Source organism: Fistularia commersonii, chromosome 36 (assembly GCF_037954325.1).
Source record: "Fistularia commersonii isolate RoL2024-O1a breed Wild chromosome 36, RoL_Fcom_v1.0, whole genome shotgun sequence".
NCBI classification, from domain to species: Eukaryota; Metazoa; Chordata; class Actinopteri; order Syngnathiformes; family Fistulariidae; genus Fistularia; species Fistularia commersonii.
In genome coordinates this window covers 3,359,073-3,378,400 of record NC_141319.1, presented here as the reverse complement: position 1 = coordinate 3,378,400, position 19,328 = coordinate 3,359,073, and the positions used below count along the sequence as shown (strand labels likewise).

The 19,328-nt window shown below is 50.3% G+C and overlaps 1 protein-coding gene across 5 annotated transcripts in view; it reads right to left on the bottom strand.

Annotated features, from left to right (window-relative positions):
- col12a1b (collagen, type XII, alpha 1b) overlaps window positions 1-19,328 on the bottom strand; it is a 77,147-nt gene that overhangs the window by 13,589 nt on the left and 44,230 nt on the right. For all 5 annotated transcript variants that reach the window (XM_086143010.1, XM_086143013.1, XM_086143009.1 and 2 more), the window contains 21 exons: window positions 19,099-19,238; window positions 18,145-18,274; window positions 16,916-17,055; window positions 16,701-16,830; window positions 14,962-15,104; window positions 12,040-12,169; window positions 11,452-11,594; window positions 9,851-9,980; window positions 9,645-9,764; window positions 9,425-9,571; window positions 9,223-9,339; window positions 7,752-7,904; window positions 7,602-7,676; window positions 7,056-7,195; window positions 5,497-5,620; window positions 5,263-5,406; window positions 4,680-4,844; window positions 4,556-4,594; window positions 4,328-4,466; window positions 860-1,002; window positions 667-776 (listed from right to left, as the gene is read on the bottom strand). In XM_086143010.1, the coding sequence (XP_085999136.1) occupies window positions 667-776; window positions 860-1,002; window positions 4,328-4,466; window positions 4,556-4,594; window positions 4,680-4,844; window positions 5,263-5,406; window positions 5,497-5,620; window positions 7,056-7,195; window positions 7,602-7,676; window positions 7,752-7,904; window positions 9,223-9,339; window positions 9,425-9,571; window positions 9,645-9,764; window positions 9,851-9,980; window positions 11,452-11,594; window positions 12,040-12,169; window positions 14,962-15,104; window positions 16,701-16,830; window positions 16,916-17,055; window positions 18,145-18,274; window positions 19,099-19,238 (2,702 nt within the window). The remainder of the gene's footprint in view (window positions 1-666; window positions 777-859; window positions 1,003-4,327; window positions 4,467-4,555; window positions 4,595-4,679; window positions 4,845-5,262; window positions 5,407-5,496; window positions 5,621-7,055; window positions 7,196-7,601; window positions 7,677-7,751; window positions 7,905-9,222; window positions 9,340-9,424; window positions 9,572-9,644; window positions 9,765-9,850; window positions 9,981-11,451; window positions 11,595-12,039; window positions 12,170-14,961; window positions 15,105-16,700; window positions 16,831-16,915; window positions 17,056-18,144; window positions 18,275-19,098; window positions 19,239-19,328) is intronic.

Genomic DNA, 19,328 nt, shown 5'->3' with positions numbered 1-19,328 from the left:
AGGGGGGCAAAGACAAGAAAAGGAAGAATTTTCAGCCTCGGGATTTCACCTTCTCAGCAACTCTTTGCTCCTCTCTAATTTTCCTCCACCCTCCGGGTTAGCTCCACGAAGTCGTCGTCCAAAGCATACCGTTTCAAATTTCAAGAAGCTTGTCGGAAAATCCTTCCCTCTCATTTTTATTTTATTTTTTGGACTAATTTCCACGTTGACTCGTCGGGTAATTTCGCAGGAATCGGCGAACGGGAGTCGACGAAGCCGAAGAAACCGGACGCGCGGCCGCTTCGAAGGCAAGGGGACGCCAACTCGGACACCCCGGCTCGCGCCTCGCGCCTCGACACAAGTGAGGGGAGTTCTGCGTTTGGGTCGCAGCTGGATGTTCATCCGATGACATCCAGCAGACGTTCGCCGCGAGTCTTTGAACTGTAAGTGATCAATCACGGTGCTCGCGAGAGCGTTTGCCGTAGTCAGAACCATCTGAGCCTCGTCAGGAACACCCGGCCTCTAATCTGCAACACATTTGGAATGTCAGGCATCCGTGTGACCTCGAGACGCCCAGCGAGAACAAAGAACCGCCGCTGGATCCGAGCCACCGCCGCACCTTCGGGATCGCCGCGCCGGTTTCCGACCCGACGCGGCCGGCGACGTCGAATCGCGTTTCGGACTCACCTTGTGGAAGCTCCCGTGGAAGATGTTCTTCACCTGAGGGTCATCGAACGTGACCCTCTGGATCTCCCCTCGCTCGTCCTTGTTGTAGAAGGACACCGTCTGGCTGGAGGCTGGGTTGGAGAGAGAGGAGTTTGGTATTTCCACGCCTCGCGTCGGCTTCCGCCGCGCACGGAAGAACGAAGCAGATGCTTACGGTCGATGGTGACGCCCGTCTCCGGCTTGTGGTCGCCGGTCGACACCTGCCAGATGTCGAAGGCGTCGGTGGGCGAGTCGGGCAGGAGGCGGAACATCAGGATGATGGTGTAGACTTCGGGGAGCCCGTCGGGGTGGATCTCCCTGTCCGCGGGACAAAGACGGGCGGTTACCGCCGGTTTCGGCCAGCCGGCGAAGCCGAGGGGGTCCGATCGATTTTAGGGATAAAACAAAGACTCCCCTGTTTTATTCCCTCTGACGCAATCAGAGCTGTCAACATTAAACATTTCATCAGAAAGCATCCAGAAAATCTGTTATTCCAGGTTCTCAGATGTGAAAATCCACCACCTCCGGCTCGAAGGCCGAGCTACATGAGAACATTATGTATACAAACGGTGACAGATTTTGTGGTGTTTCCGCGCTGTTTGGAAACGTCCACAAGACGAACGCTCTGGTGCGAACAACGAAAAACATGGTGTTTTGATTTTCTGTCAGTCTTCGTCCCCGGACGCCTCCGACCAGCTGGATTCTTCTCCACCGGTTTTGCGCCGATGGGTTCACGCGCACTCGATTGTCTCGGTTGCGAAAACAAACGCGCCTGGCGCACACGCGGGAGCGACCCGGGAGCTCCTCCTGCAGCCAATCAGAAGCCGGACCGCAACAACAACCCGACGTTTGTGACACGAAGTGACAAGTAAATACTGAATCCCCTGTAGCCCAGTAGCTGCCAGGATCAAGCACCAGGCCCTGATCCTGGCATTCAAAACCACCTCAGGAACAGGTCCAGCATATCTGAACCAAATAATAAGACCTTATGCTTCCGGCAGAGAGCTGCGTTCCTCTAATACAAACCTACTAGCAGTACCTTTTGCTCGCTCTTAGCGATCTCAGGCAAAACTGTTCTCAGTTTTACTACCTCAGTGGTGGAACAAAATTCCGGAAGCAACAAGACCAGCATCATCTCTCTCAACCTTCAAGTAACAGGTAAAAACGTTTCTCTTTCAGGACTTTTTACTGCGCTGATGCTTGAGCTGCCCCAGATCAGGTTAGGCACCAAGTTAGGCTATACAGTAGGTCTGGGCAATTATTTTGGCTGCCGGGCCACATTTCTTATTTATTTGTTTATGCGCGGGCCAACTTGGTATAATGTAAAAGAAAATTGTAATTTAAATATTGAATTTTTTTTTTGGGGGGGGGGCATTTTATTTCAACTTTAAAATCATGAATAATCATATAAATGTACAAACATTACTTTGTATGTAATCATCCATAGAAATTAAACAAAGGGAAAAAAGTAGGCGTTTCTAAATTGAATATTAATTGAAAATACTAATTCAAATATTCAAAATAAATAGTTTGGCGGGCCAGATAAAAAAGCAAAATGGGCCGGATGTGGCCCGCTGGCCATAAAATGCCCAGGTCTGCTATACAGTGTGTGTGTGTGTATGTGTGCGTTTGTGTACGTCTTTGTCAACAAACAAAAAAAAAACTCACTAACCCAAGCTTACTGTTCTGTATATTTCCTGTGCATCTTGTTTTTGCAAGTATTATTTGCAGTCATTACGTCCTCTATTGTAAGTCGCTTTGGATAAAAGCGTCTGCCAAATATAATGTAGTTATGTAATGTAATAACGAATCGCCAGAAAAGTCCCTTAAGTTTCCCGCAAGATATCGAAAAGTAGTTTCGGGACGTTTCATGTTTTCCACTACGACGCCCGGCTTTCTCGGGACCGCGACCGCTCCTGACCCTCCGGGGAAGAAATAAACCTGCTATCGGGACGTTTCATGTTTCTGACGCGAAGGGGTCGGCGGCGTTCTTGAGATTTACTGCCTGGGAGATCCTCAAACGGACAGTTTACTCAAACTTGACAGATTTAGAGCCGCTGTCCAGAAAATATAAATGTAGCTAGTGGCACCCAAAGCCTCGCTCCCCCCCCCCGGGTGACGGACACTGTTGTTAGCATCCAAAACAACACCTCCGTCTTTTTTCTTTCAACCATTTGAAAATCAGCCTTTAGCCAAAGGTCATGGGAAGACTCTAAACGTGACGGTGATCGATGGACTATAGATGACAGGAGGTGGAAACGACAAGCAGGGCAGAGACGGAGAAGAACTACCGCCAGGTCAAACGGGATCAGTAACTGTTATCGCCGCTTGTGTAACAAGGCGACCGATGCTATTAATCATTAAAACGGGGAGAACGTCCGCTCTATTTGAGTTACAGAACTGTCAAACCACACGTTGGCCGCCTCGGGACACAAATGTCCTAAGAAGCTGTCCTGATTTTACCCTCCTGCCATTAGCTAACTCTGGACCTCTTTTGGCAAAAATGCTTAAGTTCCACTGCGAGTCCGTTTTTTTTTCTGTCCATTCTGTCGCGAGTCGCGAGAAAACAGCCGATATCGATAGTTTCTAAAAATTGAGCAACGAAAGAAGTATCTGGGGATGGATTGGTTTATGTTTCGACCAATCACCAAGCAACTATATCAGGGGCGGGCAAACTACGGCCCGCGGGCCACATCCGGCCCGTTGGTCTTTTTAATCCGGCCCGCCAAAAGTTGGCACAGAATTCATACGTGATGTGAATGATTGGATGATCGGATCTAAGCGTGTGGGAGCTCAAACAGGAGATTATTTCATTTTTGGAGCAACTTGAGAACACTTGTGAATTTTCCTGAGCTGAATGACACAGATTGGGTTTGTGATTTAGCCTTTACCGTGGACATACTGACACATGAATGAGCTGGACGTGAATGCATGAAATGCAAGCAAACGCCAGAGCCTTCAAAACCAACCTGGTTTTATTTTCAAAGCAAATATCAGACAAGTCTGATATGTACTGTTATCAATTTTTTTTTTTCATATGTGCCTTATATTGTGTTGACGCGGCCCGTCTGTCAAATCTTAAAAATCAATGCGGCCCCTGAGCCAAAAAGTTTGCCCACCCCTGAACTACATCATACAGAGTTCTTATTGAACCGTAAAAGTCACCGCCTCGGAGGAGGAGCTAAAATGGTTCCTGGAACTGTTCCCCGGTTCCTATGCTGCCCGAATGCGTGAAAAAACAGCCGGAAAAGTTTCTAGCAACCGCAAAGGTTCCACCAGTGCAAAAGAGGCTATCGTCATGAAGGTTGGGATGGCATTAGGATAGCATTGGGATAGCGTTAGCAGCAGCGCTAGCTGGAACGCGTGAACGTCAAACAGCGGAATCAGAGGTGACGGACAGGTTTGAGTTTGATCGCACTGCGAATTTCTCAAACGGCAAAACAACAGTTTGGGATCTCGCGGTGTAATTTCAGCTTCCCTTCCACACCAGTTTAAAAGTGGAAACTATTTTTTCCCGGACGGGGCAGGAAAAAAAAAAAAAAGATATTGAAGATCTTCCCCTGAGACGCCGAGATTAAAAACCGCTGTGAAGCAATCGAAGCCGGAGAGACAAAGGAGAAAGAGGAGGAGGAGGTGGACTCACGTTGTGGGCTGTGTCAGAAAAGCATTCTTGTGGAGTCTGTACGCCGTGTAGCTGTTGAAGGAGCCCGGCTCCATGGAGACACCTTGAATGTAGCTGTAGGTCTTCTCCGTCAGGTTGAAAGCCTCCAGCATCCTGAAGCCTGTCACGGAACAAGTCGGGACAAAGTCAGGAACAAGTGATTTTGATTGGCTGTCATTCATGTGCGGGAAGTGAAGCGTTTCCACTCACCGGGTGAAGTGAAGCCATTGAGGAAGATGAGCGGACAGGCTGCGGGGGAAAAAAAGAGCGAACAATCAACGTCCGATCCTGGAGGAGTTTCAATTCGTTTTTTTTCTTTTTCTTTTGAACCTACATGATGTCGCCGTTTCGCAGATGAAGGTGATGAGGTTTTCCTTGATGGTGTCGAACGCGTCGAAGTCGTCCACCACGAAGACGTGTCTGTCGCTGGGTTTGCTTCCGATGTGCTGAAGCTCCACAAAGTCCACGTCGGCGACGCCGATGGCGAAGACGCTGTAACCTGGAGCCCCGACGGCAAAATACAATCGGCATATCGTCGGCATATAATAATAATAATAACCTTTATTTATACTTGAAGGACCACTGAGGTCTCCCTCATTTTCAGGGTCGACAAGTTTACAAGCAAAGCAGAGCACAGCACAACAATAAAATGAGATCAAAATAAAAAACAGGAGATAAACTAAAGACAGGTGAAAATGAGATTAGATTAAAGACAGTACGGAAGCAGTAGATAAAACTCGAAACAAGTAAAAAATGAGATCAAATTAGAAAGTACAAGGGGGTGGATAGAACTAAAAACAAGTACAATTGGCAGTACAAATTAAAAAAACAGTAGATAAACTAAAAATATCGAGAGAGATCTACCGCGGATACTTCGGCGTGGAAGGAAATAAACGTGAAATCCCGCCCGTCGTTACCTGCGTGCTGCAGCCTGGCGGCGTTCTGCTTCACCTCGTCCTGCGAGCGCCCGTCCGTGATGGCGACCACAACCTTGGGGACGTTCCTCCGCATGCCGTTCTCCACGGAGAAGGCCTTCTCGTAGGTGTGCTTCAACGCCACTCCTGGGAGGGAGACACCGGGGAGCCATTCAGCATCCGAAGGGGGAAAAAAAAATGGAAAAGGCGACGGCGACGATGTCCAAGCGGTCCAACCTGTCTTGGTGTTTCCTCCTTGGTAGCGAATTTGGTAAAGTGCAGACATGGCGATGCCCTTATCTTGGTACGCGTTCAGTCTGAACTCGGTTTTGGCGGTGTCGCTGTACTGCACGAAGGATACCTGTTTGGAAGGCGAAGGTTAGTCGGACGTTTCAGACAAACTTTCTGTGCGTTTCAAAGGTATTTCAAAGAACACGAGTTTGGAGAAAATAGGGGTCAACGAAGAGGCTTTGAGTCCTAGCGATTTCGATTTCGAGCGAGGGTTCCGTTGCGTCTCTGCGTTACCTCGGTTTTGCGAGCGGCCACGGAGTCAAACGTGAGCGCGACCCCGCTCTGGCTCAAAAGTCGGATCGCCGTTCTAGTCGGACCGCAAATTTCCGATCTCCGCACAGAGGAAGTCGGGGGTTGTGGATACGTTTAAAGAAGCTCTGGATTCCGATCTCGAAGCTGAATCCAGGTCCCGTTTTGTCCAAATTACAAGCCGTGACCGGCAGCCTCAAGTGTTTCAGGTTTGCCGGCTTATAATTTGAGAGGCATGGGATTCTTCTGTTCCGACCCCCAACCCTTCATCCACCTTCCCCCAACACCACCTGAAAGTCTGTCTGAACGGAGATTCTGAGCGTCGACTCCTCGGCAGCTGTTTCACGTTATCGGGGAAGCGGGTCGGCTCCTCCTCCGGGGGCGGCGGGGGGTCACCGCTCGGGTTCGGTTCAATGTTAAAGTTCATTCGAGCCCCGTTCAAACACATTCGGGGTGACGGCGACCTCGGAGGAGGGGTGAAAGGTCGGGCCCCGCCTGCCAATCAGATACCAGAGAGGCCACCTCGGTGGACGCGGCTGATCCGAGACGATGGTGGAATTTTTCCAAATGACTCCTCTGTGGAGGAAAATCCTTTTTTTTTTCGTGGCGCAATCAAGAATCTTCCTTTCTTACATCTGAGTGGGAAAATATCCCGTGTCTTTGATTAAGCCGCCTGCCATGAGGAATTTATAAATATGCAAAATATTTATAATGATGGTCTAAATAGGATGTCCGAGCCAGGAGATATGTTAGATGGTTGCCGGATGACTTCATGGAGCTTAAAAACCTTCCGTTCCCAGCCCGGATCGAGGGTCTTCGGGGACGAAGGAAGGCGGGAAAAAGGAAAAAAAAAAAAAAAAATGTTGCTTGAAGTTCAACAACATTCAAGGTTTCAAACATCAGCTGGGGGGGTGGAGGGTGTGTGTGTGTGTGTGTGTGGGGGGGGTTGTTTTTCAGAAAACAGATGCTTTGTCGCGCAAGTGGACATGACGGAGCCTCGTATAGAAACGCCGAGCCACAGAGCCAGAGCGAGGCGGGTTTGGGACCTACGGCCAAAAGTTTGCAGCGATCAGCTGATTGACCGATGGTGTAACGTCCCATCGGCCCGGCGTCTTGGAGCTCAGAAGGGATTTGGCAAAAAAAAAAAAAAAATGGCGCCGTCCACAGTTTAGTTTCCTCTTCCTGCTCTCCTTTGGGGTGACTAAGTTGGCGACGTGGCGTAAACAGACAAAAGAAAAGACATTTTCGTCACGAACCTGCATCCCCGACGGCCCGATCACGTCGAAAGCGCCGATGACGCCGGACACAAAGTGCACCACTTTGCTGAAGCTCTCCTCCCCGATGCTCCAGGACCCGTCGATGAGGAAGACCACGTCGGCTTTGGCGCCTTTGCACACTGCGGAGACACGACGTTTTTAACAGAGAGCGTTAAAAACCGCCTCTGGGATCGAGGCGCTCAAATCGTGATTTGGCCGATCGTCCCTCCTCCGATCTACGCGGTCATCCAGTCTCCCGCGCTAAAAAAACCCTTTTTCCCAAAAAGGCAGAATTTCAGTCTCACTTCCAGATGATTTCTGACAGATTTTTTTTTCGCGGGCCAATACTCGCAGATTTTCCGATGATTACATAATTAAAAAAAAAAAAAAAAAATTCCATGTCAAAACCAATCAGCCAATAACTGGAGTGTATCCCTTGAGGGGGGTGGAGAAGGCGTTGCAGGCAACTCGCTCGCCGACACAAAAAACAATCTTAGCCGGTTTGAGCTCGATGATTCGGAACCGGAGCCGCCGGTTGCTTCTTACCTGCCCAGGCGGGTGGGATGGTGGGCGGAGGCGCCGGGGTCGGCGGGAGGGTCGGGACGGGGGTCGGTTTCGTCACTGCAAGACAGTAGATGTCAGGAATGCAGCAGGGGCGTGTCGGTAGGCCGACGCCTCCGACCGCATCGGACTTACGGGTTCGCTCCTTCACGCCGACCCCGGGACCCTCCAGGTAGGGCGTCTGAACGAAGACCTCGGCGTTGTAGAAGGCGTCGGGGGAAAGCCCTTCGAAGCAGTACTGAGGCAGGCCGGCGGGGATGGTGACCTCCTGCTGGCCTTTGCTTGACGCTGCAAGAAGAAACGTGCCGAGGAACCGGTTCAACTCCGACGGAGGGAAAAATATCATCTCGCTTTTGTTGCTGTGTCAACAAATGACAACATCAAATACCGATCCAAGTAACAGTGTCTTGAATACACAACTCCACCCCAACAATGTACATTGATACAAAGAGTCGGAAAATAACAAATTTGGGAGCCGGCCGTGTTTCACTTGGTAAAGCGAGCGCCCGCCCGATTCGAAGGTCCGCAGTCGGACCCCAGGCTCGTCCTGTTCGGGAGCCAAAGTTTCTTTGGACGACACGTGAATCCCGATAGCCTCGATTAGCGCCTTGCACGCCAGCTCTGGCGCGATCGGTGAAAATCACTCTGAAACCTCAAGCCGGCGGGTACGATCTGCAACTTCTGAGATGTTCTCTATAGTAGTTGGTTCATGCTTAGCAAACTTTATCTCAAAACATCTTAAAAAAAAAGCATCTATTCTCTCTTTTTTTCCTGATATCGGTTCGTCGGGTTATCGAAAAGTCGCGAAAGTGCGCCATCTTTATTTTTCCCAAGGCTACCCGTGTATCTGACTTGTTGCTAACAGAGAAAAATAAAAAGTAAATAACAGGGATAACTGTTGACTTTGAGACGTTTGTTTACGTGTCGTTGCGGTGAATTATTGGGCTTTCTTATTTAAACTGTACAGTGCAAGTGGAGTAAACAAGCGGATATTTGTTGGTGAAAGCTTCATCAGGAGCTGGTGCGTCATGAGACGTAAACACAGCTGACGAGTTGTCAGTTTGTGGGGGGAAAAAAAAAAAATCCTTTCCTGGACTTCGGATTGACTGATTCTGCCCAGGAGAAACACATCAGCTGGTCACCGCATCATCTTTGGAATCTCAGTTTTGGCCGCCGGACTCGGCGCGACACGGACGGCAGCGCTCGCTGCCTTGGCTCCCGCAGGGTTCTCTCGCTCTGCGAAACCCGCGTTTGCGAACACGGCCGAGGAATGGTTGTTTTCCCACGCTCCTCCGCCCGCCGCCCCATCAACATTCATGTTCCCGACTGCCAGTGGACCGACTTATTGGCTGCTCCCCCGAGCCAATGATGTCTGTGCCTTCTCCGCGCCAAGGCGTCACCAGTAAAACAGAATTTGACTTTGGAAAACGGCAGACGGTTTAAAAATGAATTGATAAGACATTTATCGGGGGCTCAGGAGAAGCTATAATTCCTCTTCTGGGGTAGTTTGCAGTGCTTTTCAACGGTACGGAGCGAGAAATACATGCGTTTAAAGTGCACGCGTTGGGAAAACGATCTAACGGCGGTAGAGCAGAACGCATCTTACGGTCCACGGGGTGCAGCTTGATGCGGTAGGAGGTGGCGGCTCGGTGGGGACTCCACTTGATGCAGAACTTGTCATGACCGACGTTGTACGTCTCGATGTTGGTGACGTTCAGGAAAACTAGGAGGAGAAGGGTTTGCCGGTCAGACGGGGGATTCTTCCGCCTTCCGGATCTATGTTGTTCAGCTAGATTCTGGGTACGTACGTGTGGTTCCCACTCCGTCGAGCGGCGGGCTGACACCGCCGGTGTACTGTGCCGTCACTTCCACGTCGTAGGTGGTTCCGGGCTGAAGGTTATGCAGCGTGTAAGAGGTCACGTCGCCCACAAAGAAGTCCACTATCTGGTTTGAATCTGAGAGAGGACCGGTGGCGTTAGCTACCGTCACAAGTGAACGGCTAGAGTTTCAACGGCGACGACAGCTCACTGTGCGGTGAGTAGGTCAGCCTGTATCCTTCCACCGGAGCCGTCACCGGGTCCCACGCCACTCGGAAGCGGGTGTACCACTCGTCCGACACCCGCAGGTTCCTGGGGCTCAGCAGGCCGACTGCGACACAGGAGGCGAGGGTCAGTGGAGACCCGGGGGTTGCCGGTCGGTCTGAGAGCGGAGACCGGTTTAGCGCCGAGACTCACATGTCTTTCCTTGTCCGTTCAGAGACCCCCCAGGACCCTCGGCGTAGATGGCCTCCACTGTGATGTTGTAAGGGGTGTCGGGGAGGAGGTTCACCAGACGGGCGTTGTTCCTGTTCCCGGAAACGGTAGTCTGGGGGCAAACAGCAGACAAGGGTTATTTGTCATTGTTTGGCGGGAGCCCTGAATCGAACCCCCATCTCGCCTACGGGAGCACGGTCATCGGCTCGCGACCTCTGACCCCTCCGTCCGGTCAACACCAAATGGCAAAACTTTGAGAGGGAGCCTTGTGGTGTTAACCGCTTTTACACAGAACACGCAAGAACAAATTTCATCCTTGGAACTACCCTCCTCCAGGGGGACCTTCTAGCTTTACATTTGCACGGGCAGCATAGGCTAACTGTAGGTACCCTACACTGTAAGTGTCTGCGACAGTGACTCGCACCTAAAACACTCCAATCTAAAAAACGCCGGGAAGATGAAGACAATGGACAACATGCAATGAATAACAACCATGGACTTTCAGATGGGTTTGAGTATTTTTATTTTGCTTCGGGGCGTGAAGAGCTCGCTCCGTACTTATTTTTGGCCAGAACCTCTCTGGCGAGTTGCAGGCCAGAAGGGCTCGGACTTCTTTGTCGGTCCAACTCTCGCTGGTTCGCATGAGAAAGTCAAAAGCTGACCAGCAACCAAGATCGTTTCCAAAAATGGCACTCGGCGGTCCACAAGACATCTGCGGTAATCACCGTGGCTTGTAAATGATAATCACCAGGCACCTATCTCACAGAGTACCTCGGGAGCCGTAAAATTGAACTGGAGTTAAAATAGTTTCTCTGGCTAAGGTCCTTGTTTTCAGTTTCGACGCTGTGCGAATGTCCAACAAAACTGTCAAGTTCCCCAAAAGATTCTAGGATCTGCAAAAAGCTACCGAGCGAAAACGTCTCTTCTGACATCGGTGACATTGAATCACCGTCAGCTCACGTTATCGCCTCCAGCGGGCACCGGCGGGAATTACAGGATATCTAAAGCTTGCCATTTTCCCCGCGTGTCCACTACGAGTGAGTCCTCGCGACCTTTTCTAGAGCGGTTCAGTTGCTCTGGCAGAGCAGAAAACAGGAAGGTATCCATTTTCCCGAAGCGAAGAGCGTCCAAAGCCAACATAAACCCGCTGCATTAGCAGCAGATGCTAAGCCGCATTAATCATTTCAAAACGTTTGTGTCACTGCCACGGTCAGCTGACTCACTCACACACACACGGCAGCTGCTTTGCTAACAAGCACAGCTGGATTGCTTCTGCAAAGACCACCGGTCCAAGTCATTATTTAAGTCCCTTAATAAGAAATTACATTCCAGATTAGAGTGTTTGTCTAATGAAGCCTGTAATTACAGTGAGTGACCGGAGATTTACAGCCGGCGTGACCTCATGTTTGGACCCAACTCTGTCGTAGTAGATCAAGAGTTTATCCAGCTCAAGGAACTCCGACGGAAATTAACCCACGTAGTGACAACATGTCCAGGGAGTAAGAGAGCGACTTCTTGCGGAGGCTCTTCCCTGGTCTCGACCCGTTCGTTTCGGCTTTTTTCGCGATCGGGAGCGGACTCACGAACTCGGTGATGGGGTCCCCGGTCATGGGAGCGTAGGCGATCTTGTACTGCCTCACGGGGCCTTCGGCGTGGTCCCACCCGATGGTGAGAGAGTTGGTGGTGGCGTCGAACACCCGCATGTTCCTGGGGCCGCCGAGGGGCACTGGAGCCGCGAGATGATCGACCCCCGACAGTTCGTCGAACCGGTGGAAAAAAAAAAAAAAAAAAGACATTTTCCAAATTAACTTTCGGCGAAACAGGATGCAATCATTCGCGCGCCTTGTCCGAAAAAAAAAAAAAAAAAAAAACTACAGACATCAAACAAGGTTCTCCCGGAACAATTCGTTCCAGGGTTCGAAAAAAAAAAACACAGCGTCTCAGCTGTTCTTGCTTAAAAGGAGAAAATATTGTCAACCGGCTCTAATCGGATTGCGATCAAAGAGGCGCGTCGCGTGAAGACGTCCGAGAGGCCCTTCTTGATCTCGGTCGGAAAACGGGATTCATGTTCTGGAGACGCTGCCCCGCCCGAACTCCATCGCGTCCTTATGACTCAGCGTCCGTGCAAACAAGCCGCTTTGTTCGCGGTGTCTGGCAGGTGTTGTACGTACGTGTCTTTCCGTTGTCCTTCGCAGGGGGTCCCTCGCCGTCGGCGTACAAAGCGACCACGCTGACGGAGTAGGGAGTGTCCGGGATCAGGTTGTCGAGGAGGGCATTGTTTGAGTTTCCTGGGACCAGGACCTGCAGCGAGGGGGTTTGGGGAAGGAGGGATCAAGCTCAGATGTGGCGGCGGTAATGTACATAATGACCTCAGCGTCTGGACAGTAATCTCCAAACTCTGCTGCCAGAGACCGGAGCGCTGGCGGGGCTGCGCCGAAAGCGTCACGCGCCCCAAGCCGCCCTTCTAATTTACCATCACGCCGTGGACTCAGATGCTAGATGGCGATCCGAAGGGCCCCGAGGTCCGGTCCCCGCCGGCGTACCCCGGCTTTGGCCCCTGGCCCGTGAAAATAGCACTGATTGCCCCGAGATTGGAGTCATTTCCTGACGGCTGCATTCAGACGGCACTTCCTCACTGGAGTTGGAAATTTGGGTCGGAGTCTCATGGGTGCTTTCCAAATGGGGCCGGAGTGCTTCCTCCAACTTTTAAACCCGGCGTCTCAACATACCTGACGTTTCGACGGTCGTTCGATGATGATCATGGCGACCACCTTTTTCGTTTTGGACGTCGGTACCTCTTTCCTCGCTTCTTTTATGACTTTTAAAGCTATTATTGTATCATGTCAGCTATTATCAATGAAACTGCGCTACTGTTCCTACTTGTTCCTCCCAACCCTCATACTTCCTCATCTCTATCCCCCTCTTGGTTTCTATCTCTCTATCCTTAGAGGGTTTCCACACTGTTAAAAATCCAATAGTTCCATTAAGCACTTGCTCAGGAGCAAATGTTTGGTTTCTGTAAATCATCACTTGTTGTTATTCTGTTGTCGATTTTTATCCTTGTTGTTGTGTTTGTCCTTTTGATTGTCTCTTCTATGTATATGTATATGTATATGTATATGTATATGTATATGGATATGGATATGGATATGGATATGGATATGGATATGGATATGGATAGGGATATGAATATTATCTTAAAGACTGTGGTCCAAACCTGCTCTACATGAAAAGCATCATCAGACAACTGGGCTGTGACAAAATCTGAATCAAGTTGACTTGGAGGAATTTTGGATCGGCAGTTTGTTTTAAAGTGACCAAAAAACAGATCTCTTGTGGTCGTTTGTTGGTCCCGGGACAGCCGGAGACCCCGAGCTTGACTTCAGACGGAGCTACAGATATGAAGGGTCGCTACAAATAAGGCATCAGAGGAGTAGATTTGATCGTATCTCATCTTCAGTAAGTTTAAAATCTAAGCTTACAAAGATCTAGCTCTGTTACCTAGCAACTGTTGCCGCTTTTCCAATAGGGCCGAACTGCTGCAGGACAGCCAGATTCTCTCGGGATCCAAACAGGAACCTTTTCGGGATGTTTACACCGCAGCCAAAGTGAAAAGGGAGCGGTTTAATTTATCTCTGATGTGAAATAAGTCAGTGTGGATATTTACATTGAAGAGCCGCTGGGACCCTTCGACCGTTTAACGGAAACCTACCGATGACCACGAAAGATCGTCGGTAAGTGAGGATTCTAAGAGGAAAGAAAGGGAAAAAAAAACCCTCCTTTCTCACGTCTAGATGACAATAGTTTCAACAACGTGTGAAATCGCGACCGATTCGGTCCGATCCCGCCGACCGCATCGAATCGCGTGGTTATCTGGGATCGTCACCGTCGCCGTTCGCCTTGGTCTGAGAAGAATCCACAGCAGCTCGGTGAGAGGAGCCAGAGCCAGACACGGGCCACCTGCTGCCTGACCCTTCCAAGACTCCGACGATGAAATCATTTCACATGCGTGGGGGGTTACAGGCGGAGGACGGAGCCAGACAAACAAGACTGGTTCGGATGGACATTTGAACTCTATTGAAGAGTTCCAGCGTGTCTCGGGTCAAAGTCCAACAACGGGGCCCTTGAGCCTCACGTCGTCATCGTACATCTGCGGAATCTGGTTTTGCGAGACCATATTCCTTTTTAAAAAACTAAAAATTTCCGACAAACCAACTGTATCGTGTACGAAGCTATGATACCCTCTGGCCCTCTAGCTTGAAATTATAATATGCGTGATTATTGGGACCCCCGCATTTCTTCTAAAGTCAACTTGTTCGTTCATTTACTATCTGAACACTGCGCTCAGGGTTGCAGGAGCTGGAGGGTACCCTTGCTGTCACTGGGCGAGAGGCGACATTCACCCTGGACCAGACGCCAGTGGACCGTAAGGTCACATCTTGAGACATACAAGTATTGACCCTCACATTCACGCATCTAGGACATTCAAAAGAAATTCAAACGGCATGTTTTACAACTGTGAGAGGGAACCGGAGAACCCAGAGGAATCCATCCAGGGACCGTCTTGCTGTGAGGCAGAAGCACAAACTGCCGCGCCACCATGCCTCCTAAGCAACTTGGTAATACCTTTTATTTTTGAAATTTTAATACACGTGAATGAACAAGTCAACTTGTTCATTCATTTACTATCTGAACCCTGCGCTCAGGGTTGCAGGAGCTGGAGGGTACCCTAGCTGTCACTGGGCGAGAGGCGACATTCACCCTGGACCAGTCACCAGTGGACCGTAAGGCCACATCTTGAGACATACAAGTATTGACCCTCACATTCACGCATCTGGAACATTCAGAAGAAATTCAAACAGCATGTTTTACGACTGTAAGAGGGACCGGAGAACCCAGAAGGATCCATCCAGGGACCTTCTTGCTGTGAGGCAGAAGCTCAAACCGCCGCGCCACCATGCCTCCTGAGCAACTTGTTCCATGCTGTAATCTCACCCTTTGACCTGAGGCCTCCGGTTCCACACTCCCCTTCCCCCAAACCACCACAGTCGCCACACTCCTTGCCACTAACGAATCTCCAGAGAGTTACTTACTGACTCGGCAGGTTTGCCTCCGTTCAGGGGCGCGTACACCACCTTGTACTGCTGCACGCGGCCCGTGGCGGGCTCCCAGCGCACGTTCAGGCTGTTGGGGGTTGGATTGTACACCTTGATGTTCTTCGGCGGCGTGCGGGGAACTGGGGATCGAAGAGAGAAGGTCACGGAGTCGAAGTTGAACAAACTGAAACGTCGCCGACGTCACACCGCGGTCACATTCCGCATCCCGAGTGGTTCAAGCGCTTGTTTCTCTCAGAAAGAAGCCTCTCAGAGTGTTTTGAAAGCGTCATCCGAGCGAAAGGGCCAAATAAACATGTGACGCTTGAAGTCGCGAACAAATCGAGACGATGTTGCCGGAGGGATTCACGCCGGGGGGATAAATCGCTTGCGAGGGGGACGCGGTGAATGTGCTGAGAGCAGCGCCGGGTTGTTTTTTATGACGGCGATGTGGGGAATGCGTAGAGACAAGTAGCAAAATTTGGCCTTAATGGAAAAGCCCTTAACGTCTCTTTAACTGGAACCAGATGTTCACCACCACCGGCAGCCCCCCCACCTCGGTATTCGGATTCTGAGCCAATAAAGCATGGACGCACGAAGAGGAGAAGCATCTTTTTGGAGTTTTTTGTCTATTATATAACAGCATTAGAAATATACTCATTCATCAGCCTGTCACCATGTTTTCTTTGGTCATTCATAGAGAGAGTGACTCCTTAAAGCCTCCTCGAGATGCATTAGGTCATTTGCTTAATTTCGCCATCGACATTTCTATCCTTGAAGTTCTTCTTTTTTTTTTTTTTTTCATATTTCGGTTCAAAACTATTTCACCATGGAGTCAAACTACAGGACTCTTATGTCATGTTGCATCACTCGGATTGGGGGGATGTGGGGTCTATAATGCCTGGAATTCATCAAGAAAAGTCAGCAAAGTCAACTTCAACCTCTTGTCAAGGCATCTTTAGCTTGCCGTGTTATTCTTGATGACTTCATGCAGCGCATTGCTATGAATTTTTTTTTTTTTTTTAATAAAACATAGCTGGAAGTTTGTGAGTTTGTGAAATACATCGATGCCAGAAAACAACCGAATCTCGTGCGGAACATCGAAGCAAAAGGGGTAAGGAGGAAAATACCCTTGCCAACTTTCCACTTTTTGGAAACCCTTACTTCAGGGTCACCTGGAGAGCAGGACTCGTCCAGGATTCCGTGTCAGGGAGGCGGCGAGCATCGAACGGGAGCGAAAATTACTTCCCGCCTCAACATCGCGTCCCCTCGGAAAGGAGCCCCTAAACGTCTGGACCGGGCTCACTCAGACAGGGAACCGGCTAGGAGTCTGAACCAGAACCACACAAACACTGAGGACTCTGAGGGCCTGGGAGCATTTGCTTCAAATTAAAGTGGAAAAAAAAAAAATCTCAGTCTGCTGACAGAGCGCGGCACGCCATCGAGCTCGAGAGCGGAAACCCAGGAACACGGCGGGACGCCCCGCCACAGACGTGACGGGCGCTGAGGTTCTTTAACCAGAACCCCACAGACATGCAGAGATCTGAGGCGCGCAATGGGAACCAGACAGGCGCGCAGAGGGCTGACGAACGGAGGCAGGACCACGCAGGCAGAACAAGTTTTCGGAGGTGAACGCAGGACCAGACGGAGCTCCGAGGAGTTCGGTAACATTCCCCCGATCTTATCTCTGCGTCAGCGCTTCAGGTCTCAAGCTCATAAGCTTCAAGGGACACACTTACGGGTTTTCCCCTTGTCAGACTGACGAAGACCCTCTCCCTCTGGGTAGACCGGGACCACCGTGACTGTGTAGGGCGTGTCTGAAAGAAGGTTCCTCAGGACGGTATTTGTGGTTCCTCCCGATACTTGCTCCTGATGAAGGACGGGGCAGACAAGAAGTCACACGGCATGAAACTCGATGAGAAGAAGATCTTCAGTTCGGCATCGTCGGACTCACCATGTCCTCGGCGCCACCTGAGGCGGGCACGTAAAAGAGTCGGTACTGTCGCACGTTGCCCTCGGCCGGTTCCCAGCGCACTGTGAGCGAGCTGGTGGTGGGGTCGGTGACCTTAAGATTCTTCACGCCCCCGAGCGCCTCTGTCGATGTAAAGAAAGGGGTGAGACCGGGGATCGTCACTTGACGACAAGGTGGCAAACCTTGTATGCCCGACACGTCATGACAGAACGAGCAAGCGCGTATTTCAAGGCCTCTCCGTGACCTCGGGTCTCGTCATCTCCGTGGAGTCGCCGCATGTCTGCATCCGTTTCCAGTAGGATAACAGAAGCAGCCAGATGTTATCTTCAGACCGAACACCACCACGGCATGTTTTCGCAATTTTTGAATCACATCGCCACATGGAGAAGCGTTCAGTCGGGACTGCATTTGAACCCAGGTGACGAACAGCCGTCCGTACGGGGGGGAAAATCTAAAACCACCTCTCCTCTTTCTCCTTCTCCCGAATCCCCGGGCTCTCTCATTTCGCAGGTTCCCAAAGGGGCGCGGCTTGACCTCCTGCAGCCTCTTGCCAGGCATACACCATTTATTTCCTTCAAAACTATCATGATATCAGCTATTAGCACGTAACTGTTAGCGCTACTGTTGTTATTAGTACGAGATCGCACTCTCTCTTTCAACCACGACCGGTCAAGGCAGAAGGCCACCCACAGTGATCTCGGATCTGGTTTCTGCCCGTTAAAAGTCAGTGGCTCCCGACACGAGGCGTATGTTTGGTTTCTGTAAATCATCTTAAAGAGCGAGGTCCAGACCTGCTCTGCAGGGAAAGTGTCCTCTGAAAACTGGGTTGTGATTTGGAGCCATGTAAATAAAACCTGACTTGACTTTCCTGGAGAAAAAAATCCAAAGCGACTGCTGCAGAGCGGAGGAGGCTAATATTGTTAGCTGAGTCATGAGGATGATGAGTCAGTAGCCTCTTGAAGAATGACAAACATCTGATGCGCATTTTTTTGTCCGAATGTTCTCACGGGCGGACTCCTTCGACACGCAGGCGAATACTTGTGTGCGGATCGGGGGTTATTGATCTGCCTAGCTGATGCGTCTGGTATCTCGAGAATTTAAACACAAACAAAATTCTTATTATCGAGCCCTGTCAGCGGGAAGGAAAACTCCTCCTGTGTGTTTGAACGAACGCCTCGGGCTAATTAGCCATCGTCCGCCCCCCTACTCACTTGTTTTGCCGTTCTCCGACTCCGGTTTCCCCTCCACGTCGCTGTACAGAGGGACCAGCGTCACGTTGTACTCGGTATCCGGACGCAGGTCCGTCAGCATGGTGTTGGTGGCCATTCCTGAAACTTGCGTCTGAAATAACATGGGGGCGACATCTGTTCACTTTCTGATCACCCTTCAAGTTCAATGTCTTTCCTTGAGTTGGTCGTGAATACACGTTCCCCGGTGTGTCGGTCGCCGTGACAATACGCCCACTTCTTGGGTCTCTGCAAAATTGCGCAGTTCAAAAAGGACTTTCCGGCTTGAATCCCATTCCAGGAACTACTTTTCAGCTGGGTATCGGAACGGGCGGTAAGAGCTCGGCCCTCTTGGTTGCTTCTCGATAGTTCCGTCGCCAACTAGCGACCGCGATAGTTTTAAAAAGTGTCGCCCTTCTTGACAAAATGGGCACCCATCAAAAAATATTTGGAGAGTTGAGGATATTATCACTATTTGATTGAGCTAGATGTGTTGTTTTGGTTTTTTTTTTGTTTGTTTGTTTGTTTCGCTTGCTATTGAGGAAATAAGTGAATTGCTAAATGAATGGTAGAAATAATTATACCTATAAAGAATATTGTATAATGTGTATCTTGTCATGAGGTTTTGTAAGAATGTGTGTGACTCTGTCAAGGAACTTGTTCTAATAAATGTTCAAAAAAAAATAAAAAAAAGTGTCGCCCTGCAGTTCGTGGGAAGTATTTAGTGATGAGTTCAACCAATGCACCTACGTCACGAGTTCCCATGGAACCGCAAAGACGCACGAGAACTAAAATGGTTCCGGGAACCTATTTGTTAGTTCATCTGCTGCCTGATTGCCCGAAAAAAAGGTCGACCTCCTCAAAAAGTTCTAGGAACCGTAAAAAGTACCGACCGCTAAGGGCTATGTAAGGGTTTGGCGAATCGGCGTGTGAACGCACCGTCCTCTCGGGTCCGCCGCTGACGGGCACGTAGATGATCTTGTACTGTCGCACGTCGCCCTCGGCCGGATCCCAGCGCACCCTCAGGGAGTTGGTGGTCGGGTCGGTCACTTTGAGGTTCTTCACGCCGCCCAGCGGTCCTGGAGGAGACGGGATCGGCAAAATCGACATCAGACACCGACGTAGCTCTGAATTCGACGGGTTGGAGTTCGGCGACTCCGGATTCGGGA